At 36.3% G+C, this 16,673-nt stretch overlaps 1 protein-coding gene across 1 annotated transcript in view; it reads left to right on the forward strand.

Moving 5' to 3' along the window:
- Nucleotides 1–5,999, forward strand: part of LOC131949788 (protocadherin Fat 4) — a 49,498-nt gene extending 43,499 nt beyond the window's left edge. The window contains exons 62-69 of the mRNA XM_059311739.1: nucleotides 39–207; nucleotides 316–474; nucleotides 627–775; nucleotides 1,129–1,306; nucleotides 3,902–4,005; nucleotides 4,258–4,328; nucleotides 4,466–4,616; nucleotides 4,740–5,999. Of these exons, the coding sequence (XP_059167722.1) occupies nucleotides 39–207; nucleotides 316–474; nucleotides 627–775; nucleotides 1,129–1,306; nucleotides 3,902–4,005; nucleotides 4,258–4,328; nucleotides 4,466–4,616; nucleotides 4,740–4,798 (1,040 nt within the window). The 3' untranslated portion in view covers nucleotides 4,799–5,999. The remainder of the gene's footprint in view (nucleotides 1–38; nucleotides 208–315; nucleotides 475–626; nucleotides 776–1,128; nucleotides 1,307–3,901; nucleotides 4,006–4,257; nucleotides 4,329–4,465; nucleotides 4,617–4,739) is intronic.
- Nucleotides 6,000–16,673: the final 10,674 nt, after the last annotated feature.

Below are 16,673 nucleotides of genomic sequence, written 5' to 3' on the forward strand. Positions count from 1 at the left end.
AAAATCAACCAACTAGTAACTATTGCCTTTTTATACAGGTAAAGTGAGTCTGTCCAGTATAGCTGAGGCAGACACCACTTACTCACTGGACATTCAGGCCAGTGATGCAGGAAATCCTATCAAAACAGCAACATCACCTGCTAAAGTTAGGGTAGATTCTTATGTGCCAAATAACCATGTTGTTACTTTTAGGCTCAAGATAAGCAGGTAAATATTTTCATCTACAGCTGGTTTCAATAATTTTATTATGCCATTGTCAAAATTCTCTAGTATAAACCTAAGTATTTATGTTAAAACCTAGCTATCTCTATACAGGGCAAGTTTCTTGGCCCAACTGAGCACATTTCTGACCAACCTTCAGACTGTGGTCAGAAACACCTATCCCACTGCCCTGGTGCGACTGTGGTGTGTACAAGAGTATGATGGTGTGGCACAGCTTCCTCCCAGTGGAAGACGAAGGCTTTTGGCAACTCAGTAATATTAACGTTTTTAGATAAATGAAAATTTACTTTTTTAATTACACCAATGTTTGGGAATTTACCAATCAATTCACATATTAATTTTTTTAAAAGTAGATGTTTCTGTGTTGCAGTTGACTTTCATTTGATTTGACCTCCTTTCTACAGGCCTGTAGATGCCTTCTTGTATGTGGTCAAAGATGATACCACCAACAGCTTGAGCAACATCAACACAGAAAAACAATTTCTCACCCAAGATGAATTTTTATCTCTGGTGGCTGCAAACCCTGAGGGGGACCCTGGCACTAGTATACAAGGTTCAGATGATTTAATTATGTTGTAAACTGGTAAACTACTTATCAAACAGTTCTTGAAATAAATAAAAATCCATTGCATTAGACATAGAACAAGACTTCCATGCAATTGCTTTTCATTATAAATTAATAAATATCTTCTTCTTTGTGCTACTAATAATGTTTTCACAATAATTCTTGAATATGACAAGAAATGATCACTTCTTTAAATTTTTAAAAAATGAGATTTCATGATTACCTGTTTGTATATTCATGGTTGATAGCATCTGACCTCAAGAATCTGCAGTAAAATATTTTTTTCTGGACAAATTAACTGTTTGTTGCATTTATTATTATTAACTCTTTGGAATATTTAGGTACTGCATGGAATTATTACAGAATAGAAAGTGTAAATCCTTACTACCAGGCCTCAGAGAGTTGGTGGGACACTGACTATGGAAAGATAATTACAGCAATTGCTTGTCTACTTGGATTGTGTATGCTGGGTCTCCTAATTTACTTCATTGTCCGTTGCTGTTGCTATGGAAGATTCAGGTAATAGCTAAGAGTTGCTATGTGAGGTTCAGATTACAGCTCACTGTTTAAGAGCAAATTACATCCCACACTATTAGTTTTAGATTTCTCTTGTAATTATTAGTTTTGTCACATTTCCAATGGTTTAAATTACATATAACAATCTTAAAATAAAACATGCACCCATCTCTTACACCAAGCCTATAAGCTTGAATGCAAAAAAAACAATTTCCATTAACATTAATCTTGCGTCTCTGTGCTCCCTAAAAAAACTCAAGGCACCAAGATAGTGTTCCCTTTACTGAGGGCTGATCCGCGCTACTAGTCCTGTCGGCCTGTCATCCGGAAGGGCAAGGGGGAGGGTCAGGCTAGACCCGCCCGCTACTAATGGCACACGTTGCCTGTCCATCCCGTCCACCTGGGTCCACCACACACCGTGTTCTGGTCTTGCGTCACCGTAGGCACACCGGTGGAGCGTCCGCTTGGTTGGTCCGGAGATGACGCATCCGCCTTTCACCACTGGCTCTCCGACTGTTACCCGCCTCCAATGATCGTGTGCCCGACTCGACACACCTGTGGGGCGGGTGTCCAGTAGCCCTCTTTGTGGGTCAAGGGGTGTTCGCTGTAGGCCTGTCGCTGTTCACCGGTCTGCCGTACACACCAGATCCGCGCCACGCCCGTGTGTGTTGTCCAGTCTAGACCACACGAGGCCGCCATCTTCATCACACGCCAGGTCCAGTGCCACACACCGTGCTTTGTCCAGCCACGCACACTGAAGGCTCGTCGAGGCACGTCTCTCCGCCAACCTGACTGGGTGTTTAAACAACAAACAATTCCTACACTAAACAAAAACTAAACACATATGGTTCCAAAAAGGGCCTATCAAAACAAAAAAATTTAACTAAGCTGCACTTAGTCCTAACAAAAAAACAAAAATTTAACTAGACTAAAGCACTGACCCCACTCGTGCTACCAATTTGTAAGCCCTGCTAGGGGGGGATACCTAATATCTACCCTTCTAGGCTTATCTAACTTTTTACTGTCCGGTCAGTGCAAGTCCGGTAACCCAGACTGGTTAATAACCTAACCTTAGTCTAAATTAAAAACAAAAAAAAGCTTTAACAATAATATAAAATTTATTGCATGGAACCAAAATTATATAGATTCTAAATAAAAAATAGATTAACAAAACAGAACTTTAACGTAACAAAACACTGTAACAAAACTAACTTTTTACAGCAAAGAAAACATTACGTTTGACCATTTGCTGGTGTTGCACCGACTTATGATGTCTAGGATGGTCCAGGCCCTGACACACAGAAACCTCCCTTCATCCATTCTCGACATCCAAAAGTCCACACCAAACAAAACACAACGTAGAACCACTACGTACAATACATTACGTAGAAAACAATACGTACACAACAAACTTTTTACACCAAACAAAACAATTCATATATAACAAAACACCCAGCCAAGTTGCCCAAGCAACCTCACTGGAAGGGGGGGGGGGGAAGAGAAAAAGAAAAGGAAAACATAAGAAAAATGCATGGTAATGGCAGATATATACATAAATATATACACAAGTTCAAAATGCTACCTACTACTTCTATCTAGCTAAAGCCTCGAGTAAAACTAATCCTTACTATACAATTCTAAAAGCAATTCTCAAAAACAACTAACCACTGTCTAAAGAAGAACTAGCAACTTAAAAATAACGTGTAAACAAATTCATTGTAGAACCAATCTTTCCTACACAAGGAGCAGCCCGAAGCCATTGGTCTACATAAACAATACCCATATTGATAACATTAAAGTTAACACACTCCGCTAAGGCCCCAATGAAGGCAGACACAAAGCAAGCGATACTCAACATGACGTTGCACGAAACAGCACACACATTAATTTTAAACAACCTAAAAACTCGAGGCAACTAAAATATACTAATCTAATTACTGTCTAAAACAACCGACTATTGACTAAGCCAATCCTAGTCAATAACACATCATAAAACAATCAAGTAAATGCACACACGCATTCACACCAGTTTAGGAAACACTCCTAAACACACTGGCCTAAACCACGTGGTCCGAAACACACGCCACGGGTTTAGAAAACACCAAAAATACATTTTAATTCAAAATAACACACCACGTGCATACCAGACATGCCGATGCTCACTATCTCGTTTTAGACGAAAATGAAAGAAAACGAGAAACATCGACAGTCGCATTCATACAAATCACATAAAGATAAAGTATAAAAAAACAAATACCTCCAACGCACAAAGCGCGACCACAGAAGCTGACCTGACCTACATTCTGGCGGTCAAAAAAAGGAAGAAATTATCCGAGTGGTCAGTTTATATACTGACCACTTCGGACGGAAGGGGGACCCCGTGGCCTGTTCCCCATTGGACCGATTTGGACCACCATGCACTCCCAAATTCGCAACAAATAAAATTAATACAAAATAAATAATCCATTCACCCGCTCACATTTATGAATCTTTATAACACAAAATATATTTCTGTCCCATTTTCTGACAGCAACTATTTTAATTTAAAAATCAGCTTTAATTAAATATAACTTCAATTACTTACATAATTGATTGCAGACCAGCTAAGAAGAATAATAGAAAGCATCGTATCATGGAAATTGAACCTATCAAAGAACCTCCAAAACGGCCATATGAAGCCTTTGGTTTGGAACCTAAACGAGGTATAATGCAAATACAATTGTTTCAGGGAAACTGCACTTTGTTTTCAATGCATATTCGGATTCTCATTTCTTCCCAAGTATTTTAATTATGTAAAGAATTGTTAGCAGTTTTTATTTATAACCACCAGAATTAAACCAAAAAGTATGTATGAAATGAACTTATTTTCTTACACTCAACAACATGAAATACATTCACTTATATTGTGTGCTTTTAAATCATCAATCAAAATTTTTTTTTTAAATTTCTTGTAGCTCCTGATGACTTTGGTGGTCAGCCTTACAGAGCTGCTTTCCCACCCATGTTGATTACAGACCCTGCAGATGTAAGTGTTTAGTTACTCATGGTTCATTGAATTTTAATCTTTAAAATTCAAGCCGTCTTACGGAGTATGTCACTATTAATGAGCTATATTTTTTTTTAATATGCAGATTAAATAGTGATTGTTTTAAATCTATTCAGGACTTCAAGCCTCGGCTAACAACATCTCATCACACAGTCTCCACACGCTCATCTAAAACCCCTCGATCACTGCTTATTACAACAAATGATGAATTATTACCCCCTAATATAGTAAATAATAGAGACTTTGATGGAAGAGCAATGGACCATGGTAAGCTATAAAACTATATCAATAATTGATGGAACATGGTAAAAACCTATTGTTAGTAACAGATTAACTTGATTAACTGAATAACTTTTAAAGCACATTTAACATGATGACTAATTGTTTCAGTGACTGGTAAGATGTATGAATACAACACAAAGACTAATGAACGCAGGTGGATTGAATAAACATCCTAAACACAACTTACATAATACCTCATTACCTGTACATAATCTATCAGCATAATTGATGCTTCCTTGTTATTTTTAAATGTTATCAATAACATATATAATGTAACTTTTTTCTTTTTGAATAATTTCTTTTTAGGTAAAGCAAAATTGATGTTTTTATTCACATTTAACCATTTTTCAGAGATTTTTCAGAATACCTTCCACCACCTCCCCCCCCCCCCCCCTCCTAAAGATGCCTGAAAGAAATTTTGTTAACCATTCTTGTTTACTACGATACTTAGAAAAATTACTAGTTAAACTTATCATACTTGTTTAAAGATTTAAAATGATTATAGAAAATTTTTTACTAAATTTTTATTTGTTATCAATTTTTTGAAATGAGATATGCCTATTTGAGATAATTTTTAAACATAAATCAATTAAAACATTTTGATACTAATTTATTTTTTAAAACTGCTATGACTGTGATAAAGAAATACTCATTGTTTTGTTATTTCTTGCATAAATGTCTAATAGCACCAAAAATAAATTAAAACTCTGGTGTTTCTTTAGAGTTCCCATAACATTTGATTAAAAAAATTTTTTTAACTTTGAACAAAAATTTGATTGCACACATTAACTTTGTTTATATATTATAAAACCTTGTTGTACACTAGTTTGTTTATTTTCCGTTTTTTTACTTAAGCAAACTAATTCAATATCAGAGAAATATGCATTATTTTTCCTAAATTATAAACTTATTTCTATTTGTTTAGATGCTGTGTTGAGAAAATAAATACTAGGTAATTGTGCTAGTATTTTACATTTATACATCATTGGTTTTTATTTTTACATTTGTATTTGGCATTTTGTTATTGTTTTAACATTTGGTTTTTGTTATTATTTTGACATTTATTTATTATCATGCGACGATAGTGTCAGTGCACTTGACGGTAAATTTTATTGTTTTTCCTCTGGCGCTTTACCTGTAAGAAAGGTATTTAAATCTGTACACAAGTATTTTATAAAACTTTCGTGTTACATACATAATTTCTGTCTGCTGGAAGTAAACATGCATCCATGACATTACAGTATTACTAACTGATGTTTATTGTTTAGAAGTTTTTATCATTATTTTGTTTTCAAATTAATTTTTTATGAAGTGTAAATATTTCTATAAACTTAATGAACTATATATTTTTTTTTCCAATTAATAAACTATTAGAACTAATGCGTATTGTAGTTATTATTCATACTAGAATAACATGTTTAGTGTAGTATAAATTTGATGTAGGCCCGCTCAGATTTACAATCTCATGGTTCACACATTTTAATGTTTAAACATATCAATTATTTTGTCCGAATAACTGATCTTAACATCCTTATTTTTTATTGCTTACAAGGTTTCTGCTTACACTATATTGGTTTTTTGTCATATGTCTATTAGGATCTGATTGTCTTTAGGGAAGTTGTAGTATATTGCAACAATTTCTGAGGCACTTAGAAAAGACATTGAAGGTAAATAGCGCACTTCTCTCTCTCTCTGTCCACACAATTTTTGAGGCTATGATATCAGCATCTTCAGGGATATATGGAGAACTTAATGATATGGATTTTTGTTGAAAATAATATGTTGGATGCATTAAATGTATAAGCTAAATTTTATTTAAAGAATAAATATAAAATAAAGGCATATTCGATTTGGCGCACCCTGCTACCCTGTGAGCTCTATGGTACATACGTTCGCTTTAAAGTGTGTGATAGACTGTGAATAAAAAGGGTTACTATAGTCATTCACTAAATCGATTCCAGGGCGTCCTCCGGACCCCGGACAGTGCGATATTGAGCGCCTGGACTTTTTCATGAGCGCTTCGGCGTCAGTTTCGTTTTAAACAGTGCGATAGTCTATGGATAAGAAGAAGGGTTACTATAGTCCTTCACTAAATCGAATCCAGGGCGTCCTGAAGGGGTGCCATTTGGAGCCCCGGGCCTACGTTCGTTTTATTAAGTACAATACACTATGGCTTACATGGAGTATTATAATCGTTTACTAAGCCGAATCAGGCGTGTCCGTCGGCAGGATGCAATTTGGCGCCCTGGCTATACTATGAGCACTATGCGTTTATGTTTGCGTTTAAGTTTGCATTTATGTTTGCATTAATTTCCGCGTTATTGTCTGCGATTATGTTTGTATTTTCGTTATGTTTGTGTTTGCTTTTATATTTGGGTTTTAGTTGGTTGTGGTTATGGTTAAGTTTTAAAGTTAGGTTTAGGGGTATGTGTTATTTTTTTTCAAATGTCCGTATCTGCATATTATAGACATTTAATTGAAAAAGTAAAATATTTCCTAAACCCGTACTATGCCGGGTAAATACGCAAGTCACGGTCCTTTACAGATAGGTTTTTCACAGAGGCAATAGCTAGGCCTGGCCAGGACGGCTAGTATAATATTATTTTGTCATATTCTGAAAAATGTTATAGAAATTAGTAAAAAGGGTTAAGTACCCCTTCCGATTAGGGAAAATCGTCTTAAAGTTGTTAAAAACCAACATAAAAGATCTAATAATTATAGGCTTTATGCAAGTTTGTCAACCTAAGTAAAAGTTTACAAGTTCTTGATTGGATTAAAATACCACTTCCGTGTACCGGAAATCAATCACAAGTTGATAGAAACCAACGTATGAGATCGTATTTTTATAGACTGTTGGAAATCCTTCTGGTGACAGCAACGCAGTTTGGGTAAAATACGAGAAATGCGAAATGTAAAATTACAAGGCGGTAAAATGTGAGGAGGCTGCGAAAAAAATATTGCTTTCCTTAACAAAAGCATAGATCGCTAGAATATGTGTAAGCCCTGCTAGTGGGGTGGGGACTGTTCTACTATACCTTGCCTAGGCTTAACTAAATTAACTGTCCGGTCAGTGCAACCGTGGAAGACCCACACTGGTTAAACCCCAACCTTAGTCTAGATAAAAACACAAAAAAGCTTTAACAATTTAATAAAATTTATTACATCAAAAATGGAACCAGCAATAAAAACGTAAACATGAAGTCAAATTCAAAACATCCTAATCCAACACTAAACAAACAAAACACAACGTTCGATGGGATATTATGTACCTTCGATGCCTCGGATAGTCAAGGCTCTGAACACAGACAACCTTCCTATCCACTACGGCAACCGAAACGCTGTCTAATATCCACACCAAACAATACATACAAAACAATAGTAAAAAACAATACGTACAAAACACTACATACAAAACAATATATACAAAACAATAGTACAAAACAATACTTACAAAATAATACTTACAAAATAATACGTACAAAACACCCAGCCAAGTTACATAAGCCAGGGGGGAGAAAAAAAATAAAGAAAACATAAATAAAATGCATGTAAAAATATATACATTAATATATACACATGTTTAAAATACTACTACTACTAGATACCTAGCTAAAGCCTCGAGTAAAATACGTAAAAATAAATTCTTAAAGCACATCTAATCACTGTCTAACCAAGAACTAGCAGATTAAAAATAACGTGTAAAACTAATTCATTGTAGAACCAATCTATTCTACACAAGGAGCAGCACTAAGCCATTGGTCTACCTACACACATACACATTGATAACAATAAAGTTAACCCCCCCCCCCCTCCCCCCCGCTAAGGCCCCAATAAAGGCAGACGACTCAACATGACGTTGCAAGAAACATACAGATTAACTTTAAAGCAAACTAAAACCGAGGCAAACTAAAATATACTAAATACTGTCTAAGACAAACAGAACAAAATTACTTGTGACTAAGTCCAATTTAGTCATCGTGGGGAACCCACAATAACAATACATTAAAATATTTAAGTAAAATACACACACGCATTAAAACCAGTTTAGGAAAACTCCTAAACATATTGCCCTAAACCACGTGGTCCAAAACACACGCCAAGTCGCTTTCATACAAATCACAAATATACATATAAAATATTATTAAAAAACAAATACGCACGAGGTGCACCAAGCGCCCACACAGAAACTGACCCCACCTACATTCTCGACTCGGGTCAAAAGAGAGAAAAATCCGAGCGGTCAGTTTAAATACCCGCCTCGGGCGGAAGGGGAAACCCCGTAGCCGCTGACCAGTAGATCATTCACGCACAGATTCGCATACAATAAAATAATACAAAATAAATAATCCATTCACCCGCTCACATATGTAAGAGATAGGTCTCATCCTAAGTGACCATCGCTCAGACTAAACTAGAAAAACCCTAAGCTCACTCCACTAATTCCACAATCCAACACCCAATCATTTATCCCCCGTCACACACACGACCCATACTCCACACCACATACATACATAACGCAGAGAAGACCGAAACCCACACCATCTCGCTGCATACCCTAAAGCACCTCACCCTGCACGTCATCATGAATAACACAACGAATCGAACCCCACACAGCCCCGCCACACGTCACTATATGTCCGAACACCACTCAACAACACGAAACACAACTTCACACACTCCACTCCGCAAATAAATCTACATCATACAACATAAAACATAATATTAAAACCACACTCTACGACGCGCATCCCACGCACCACAATACATTAATCACTCCACTAAAACTTAGTTTAATGGTCTCAAAACCCACGTCACACCCAACTTTCACGACCTAGGAACCACACTCCGAGCGAAACTCTACACGAACCCGCGATACACCCTATCCCCAACATCGAACCACCTTACACCCCCATACTCCACACCACCCCAACCCTAAAGCAACACAACACTTACTAACACCACTATGCACACGCAGTCATACACACCACTTCCCATTATGCACACGCTGAGTATATTAAAGCACATACTACCCCTCTCCACGGTGAACGGAAAAAAAGTCACAGGAAAAAATAAACCGGGAGTGATCTCCCCTAAACTTTCTCGAATATTCTTATATAACTTGGAATATAGACATGATTTTTAATTACTTAAACTTTTAAAAATAGAATAGAATCTCATAGAAAAAAGAATTGCGAACCAAGCGAACGCCAAAACAAAATATGCATAATAGTGCGCAGTATTATTAGTACTTTATAAATTTACATGCGTTTTTTGAGAAATCGGAAATAGCGTAAATTAGTACTTCCGGTCAACGGAAATTACTCAAAATTTGACGCAAGGTAGAGAATTAGATCTTTTACTTACAAGTGAAATTTTATCTATCTGCAATAGTACTCAAGTTATAGGCTTTTGAAAAATTCAAAGTAGAAAAAGTACCACTTCCGGTAATGGGAAATCACTCAAAAGTTGATCAGGATCTACGATTTTGATAAAATACTTACATATGAAATTTCATCAACCTAGCTGGAATGTAGGTTTCAAACATCATTAAAAGTGCATAAAGCTGTGGACTATGCGACTGTGACTCAGAAGTACTGGACATCAAAGTACCTGACTCACCTACAGATATTTCACTCACCGTCATCGTCATAGTGTCGGTAAGAGGTCTAAGACTGCTATCCCGAAAGTCTCGAGTTCGGACCCCGGGCTTGAGTCCGTAGGACATTGCTAGATCCACCCAGCTCTGATTGATACCTGGCTAAGGTTATGTGAAGTAAAGGCAGCTGGGCCTAGTGCTGGCCACCCTATCATTCGTTATGCCGAGGTCATAGAAACAGATGGACTTTGTTTCATCCGCTCCATTGACCACCATGTTCGAAAGGGTAACTGGCGGTTACCTTAAGGCTGTTTGTGTAACTTAAATGTGCAGTACATGTCAAGATAGTGAGGTGCTTTAACATGGACAATTTACACATCTGCATCCATCTAAAAGGGTAAAATGTTACAAGAGCCACACTTTACCATTTCTGAATACGACGTCATATTTTCAAACTACGGCCCAATAACTCGAGTCAGTGACTGTTATAGAGTTTGTTGTCCATGCGTGACCCGGCATAGAGCTAAGAATTGAATAGCTGTTTCATTGCGCCAGAATGATACAAAGACCGGTTTATGATTGCTCAGATTTGTTGAGCATGTAGCCTAGAGACCGCTTGCCGCGGACGAAAATCAATAGACCTACCACTTCTGATTTATTCAATCATTTCCTCTAATCAGTAAAATATGTTCACCTCTGACAAAACCCTGTTGTTGTAGACAGGTGTACAGAAAAATCGTTCGATCAATTGACGGGGTTCTTTGATGCAATCGATGGGTTATTGAAATCACGGTTGTTTAATTGAAATGTAGATTTTAATAAAAATAAAACTTACTATACTGTACGTGTTTTGTTTCCAACATTAGTGATTGGTTTTAAATTTTAAGTAGGTTAGTGTCAAAGCTAGCTGGCCAAACTAAATTAAATTTAGAGTCATGTAGCCATTTTGCTTGCCAGTTGTTTTTTTTTTAGAATGCACTGTGGTCTTCAACGATAGCCGTTACAACATTAAGCCTGTTTTAGCTCATGTTAGTTATGTAATCCATAGTTTTAAACAACTTGTAACCAATTGTTTGAAAAGAATTTTAAAAATACATGATAATCTTTATAAATCATTTAATGAAATATTGACAAAATATGCAATAATACAGTTGATAAACTTGCCAATGATGATAAAAGGCAAAATATATAGTTTAATAAATCATTCAAATGACACAGTTCGGCTAAACAGGCCAAGGAGAAAGCTTGATGAAAATGAAACAGGAAAAAAGTCAGGCTTATTGATTAAGCAGGCATGTTAGGGGTCGTCCATAAATGAAGTCACACTCGTAGGGGGTAGGGGGGGGGGTGTCCGTAATTTTGTGACGGTGTGTGACGAGGGGGGGGGGGGGGGTTAGATGGTGCGACGTCACACCTTTTCATTATAGAAAAGCAATGTTAGAAAACGAATTTTAGACGTCATTTTGCGTTTTAGAAAACTGTTTTAATAAATTGCAATAGGAATTGATTAAAATACTCTATTTTGACAGAGTTCAGACAATATTTTGGAAAAATATCAATATTTTAAGAACATTTCAACTGCAATTTTGAGGGGGGGGGGGGTGTAGGCTGAGCTGTGACGCCATTTTAGGGGTGGGTCTGGCTTTTTGTGATGATGTGTGACGAAAAGAAGGGGGGGGGGGGTAAAAATCGTCAAAAAAGCGTGACGTCATTTAAGGATGACCCCTTATACAGCTTGATGAAACAGGCAAATCGTACAGTTAAATAAAACAGACATATGATACATATTTTACGTTCTAGCACACAGAGTATAGAGGAAGTATTGTAATTGTGCTGAAGAAATAAAAGATACGAGCCGGCCCGCGGCATAACTTACTCCGCTATATAGTTGTTTTATTTTCTACTTTTCAGTAATTCATAATTTGTGAATTCCACAGTACCAACGCTGCCACTGAAAATATTTCTTTAAAACATTATAAGTAGCTCGTTAAGGACCATAACCCCCCCCCCCCCCTTCCCCCCCTCTCCCCCCCCCCCCCTTACGTTTAAAATCGTTGGCTCTGCTTGTAAACATTTAGAGTGAACACAGCTCACTAAGACCATGTAGGGGTGGGGAGTAGGGAGCGCGTTTACAGCTTGTTTTCTAGCGGCTCCCAGAAGAGAATTATATATATACGAGCCGACTTGCTGCGTATCATACGCCGCTATTTAGTTGTTTTTTTTTCTACTTTTCAGTAATTTATAATTTGTGAATTCGACAGTACCAATCCTGCCATTGAAAATATTTGCTTAAAAAACACTAACCCCCCCCCCCCCCCCCCACGTGAAAGCAGCCTCCTCTTAGTTACCTCCTCTAAGTTTAAAATCGTTTCAAACTAAATTATCTGCCCCTAATAGCCGTCACCAAACCCGTCTCTATGTTTGTAAAATGTAAACAGAGTGAACACCGCTCACCAAATCATGTGGGGGTGGGACGGGGGTGGTAGTGATAGAGAGGAAGAGAGGGGACTGCAAAGGCGCACTTGCAGCTTGTTTTCTAACTGATCCCAGAAGAGAATTATATATAGAGATAGATTTTAACAGTTTTCGTTGTTTTACACCTTTCTACTTTATCGAATACGGAATATAAAAGATTTATTGTAATCGTGCGAAATACCTTAATCAAGATTTCGACAAACTTTGACAATTACGACCTTCCGTTTTTGCATGTGCATGAAATTTAATGTAAAACAGTATAACTTGAGTACTCTTTCAGTTAGGTTGACGACATTTTAGTTATTAATGAGTATGCTTCGGGTCACGCAATCACCGGGGCGCCAGCGGCTGGGGTTATTGCAGTTTTACCGCTGAATATAATAGTACCCCTTACCATCTATGCAGGATGTCCAATTCACGGATTAGTGCTAAGATAGCAGCTCTGGACGCTAAATTGTATATTGATAAAAATCGCACCCTCCCGCGCGCCACCCATAAGACTTTTTTTTTGCAGAAACCTTCTCGGGAGTATTCTCATCAGCTCCCCAATTTTTTTTGGCACTCGGATCGTCGGCGTTAAACCGCATTAGACTTTTATGTATACCGTATAAAGAGAAAAATTGCACCTTCCCGGGGCGCCGCCCTTGCGAAATTAAAAAAGATTATTATTTTTTTGCAAAAACTCCCTTGGACTATTCTCATCAACTCCCGAACGTTTTATGACGATCGGATGGACGGTGTCAAACCGCAATCTACTTTTATATACCGTTTATAGAGAAGAATTGAAACGCGCCCTGCTGGGGCACTACCCCTGCGAATTTGAATTTTTTTTCGCAGATGCCTCCCAAGGAGTATTCTCAAAAAATTCCCAAAGGACAAACCCACAAACAAATATAGTTTCCTTTTTATATAAATAGAAGTATAAGATCTAATACTTGGATTATTTCAAATTTTTAGTGACGACCTATATCAAGAAGTAAATACCAATAACATAAGTACCTTTTCGGTGATACCGATAATACCACTGTTACTGAATCAGTATATATGGATAATTGTTTATGTATGTTTAGAACAGTCGTCTAAAAACTGATGCTGTGTTCACTCTGAGTTGGTTATTTCCCCCCCCCCCCCACCTCACCACTACAATTGTGTAGAGCGACATTAATGTTACACCTATGTATACGCTGGGTAGGATAATTCATCTAAAGTGGCTGGACAGTGGTGAATGAAGTTGAACCCCCCCTCCCCCAACCCACCCTGAACTGATCTATTAAGTACATGTGGGGAAAACGCGTAATGAGTAATGAGGTACCAAAGTACCATGCCGCCAGAATCATAGCTTTTGAAACAGATAAAACTCTGTAAATATTGTTTTTGCAATTACCAGTAAAGAGGTGTGTGATCAGTGCAGTGATCTAACCCATACCATATCTGTATGTTAAAAAATTATCTTTAAAGAACACAAAAAAAACAGTAGCTATTTAAAAAATGAGTGATCGGAACTGCAAGGATTACAAATCAGATTATGTTGCGTTAATTGTTTTTGGCTGTATTGTGTGTATATATATTTTTTTTTTTTTTTGTTTAGAGTGATAAATTGTTTTGTTTTGTCGGCCTACATTGTGTGTTTTGTTTTTTCTTATTTCTTCAGAGTGCAACTTTCAATTTATTTTACATCATAGCGAAGCAATGACATACAGCGAGTATATATATATATATATATATATATATATATATATATATATATATATATATATATATATATATATATATATATATATATATATATATATATATATATATATATAGGCCTATATATATATATATATATATATATATATATATATATATATATATATATATATTTATATTTCTGGAAAAAATGCGAACCCCCCCCCCCCCCAATGAAACGATCCTGGCTACGCCACTGCATACAACATACCACTAAAAAAAGTTAATTAAAGTTAATCAAAAGAACTATTAATAACTAGAATAAAAATAGTTTAAAACATCAATAATTTGGTGGTATTAGCTTTTGTACAATTCGTTCCAGGCAGTGGGGGGGGGGGGGGTGGTTGGCATACACCGTCAACTTCTAACGGCCCACGGCAGTTACATACAAAACCGCTCCTTCACAAGGCGTGCAACCATACGAGACGCAGTTATGCCGATCGAAAGTTTTAAAGTTGTTCTGCACCACTTCTTTGTATCCTAGATATTTGTGTGGTTCGGTGTGGGGTATATATTAAAATAAATTGGACGAAAAAAGCGACTGTTGTGGCCATGTCAATTAATTGAGTTGCAGCGATGAAATCTACTAGCAGGTACTTGACTGTCAAGGTTCTTGTGCTGTCATGGCTAACATTCTTAGTTGTCGGTAAGAACAAATTTAATCCTGACAAATTTCAGACTACTGTAACTAAAGAAAGAATTTAAAAAACGGAAGATTAACATATTTAGTTGTTTGTAGTTGGTAGTCAGAGGCGTATACAGGTTTTCGTGTTGGTGTTAAGGGGAGCGGCGAGACGAGAAAAAGGGCGCCAAATGTATATATATATATATATATATATATATATATATATATATATATATATATATATATATATACTAAGACTGTTCTACAGTATGACATCACCTTTAACACAACAAGAACAAGAGTACTTTTTAACTTCTTTCCCCGACAACAACGAACTAAAACGTCACATTGGAACTATTCAATGCGTCATTAACTTTCGCACTAATATTTGTTCACACCAATCCTCCTTAATTAAACACACATCACATGAACATGGTAGTGGTATGCTTAAAATGGTAGTAGATCACGTGATCAAACACGACACTCTCACAGCAGCCCTAACAGTCATGTGTAAATGTCTCATCTAGTACATATAGGTGTTTGTGCTAAAATTTATCTTGGCTTATTTTTCTTTGTGCTTTTTTCTGGTTGCGCTTTTTTCTGTTCGCGCTTTTTCCTGTTTGCGTATTTTTCGGGTTGCGCTTTTTTCTGTTTGCGCTTTTTCTGTGTGCGCTTTTTTCTGTTTGCGCTTTTGCTGTTTGCGCTTTTATTCCGTTGTGCTTTTTTTTGAGCTTTTTTTATGTTGCGCTTTTTTCCGTTGCGCATTTTTCTGGTCACCATATATATATATATATATATATATATATATATATATATATATATATATATATATATATATATATATATATATATATATATATATTATACTCATGTATATACATCGCTAAGGGTAAAAATACATCCAAACATTACTCTGTAAGAAACAAAAGAACAAAATACCATGCAGACCGACAACACGAAACAATTTATCACACAAAACAAAAAACAACACAAAGTATACACACAACCAAAAAACAAGAAACTCAACATAATCTGTTTTGTAGTCCTTAAGAAGTAAAATTGACATAAATTTTGATATTAAATAAGACAAGAGAACTACAGTATGTGACCTAATCACTCTCTTTATATAGATATACTAGCTGCATACCCGTGCTCCGCCACGGTAAATCTTTTTAAATATACCAACTTGGGAACAGAACAACACAAAACTACAAAACACAAACCCAAAAGAAATAAACCGGGAGTGATCTCCCCTAAACTTTATCGAATATTCTTATATAAAAAAACAGTGGATGGGAGCTCGGGATATAGACATAAATTTTAATCCATTTTAATCCACTTAAACTTTTTAAAATAGAATAGAATCTCGTAGAAAAAAGAATTGCACACCAGTGAATGACAAATAAAAAAGTGCATAATAGTGCAGAATATTATTAGTACTTTATAAATTTAGATTAGTTTTTGAGAAATCGGAAATAGCGTAAATTAGTACTTCCGTTCAACGGAAATAACTCAATGCTGTCGGGTCGCAATATCGGCTCAAAAGTGTTCTTTTTTTAAATTACAAGCTTTTATTTACTTCGCAATGTCTAATAGCACCAAAAATAAATTAAAA

The sequence above is a fragment of the Physella acuta genome, unplaced genomic scaffold (genome assembly GCF_028476545.2).
Source record: "Physella acuta isolate Inbredline_101_S28 unplaced genomic scaffold, ASM2847654v3 ptg000714l, whole genome shotgun sequence".
NCBI classification, from domain to species: Eukaryota; Metazoa; Mollusca; class Gastropoda; family Physidae; genus Physella; species Physella acuta.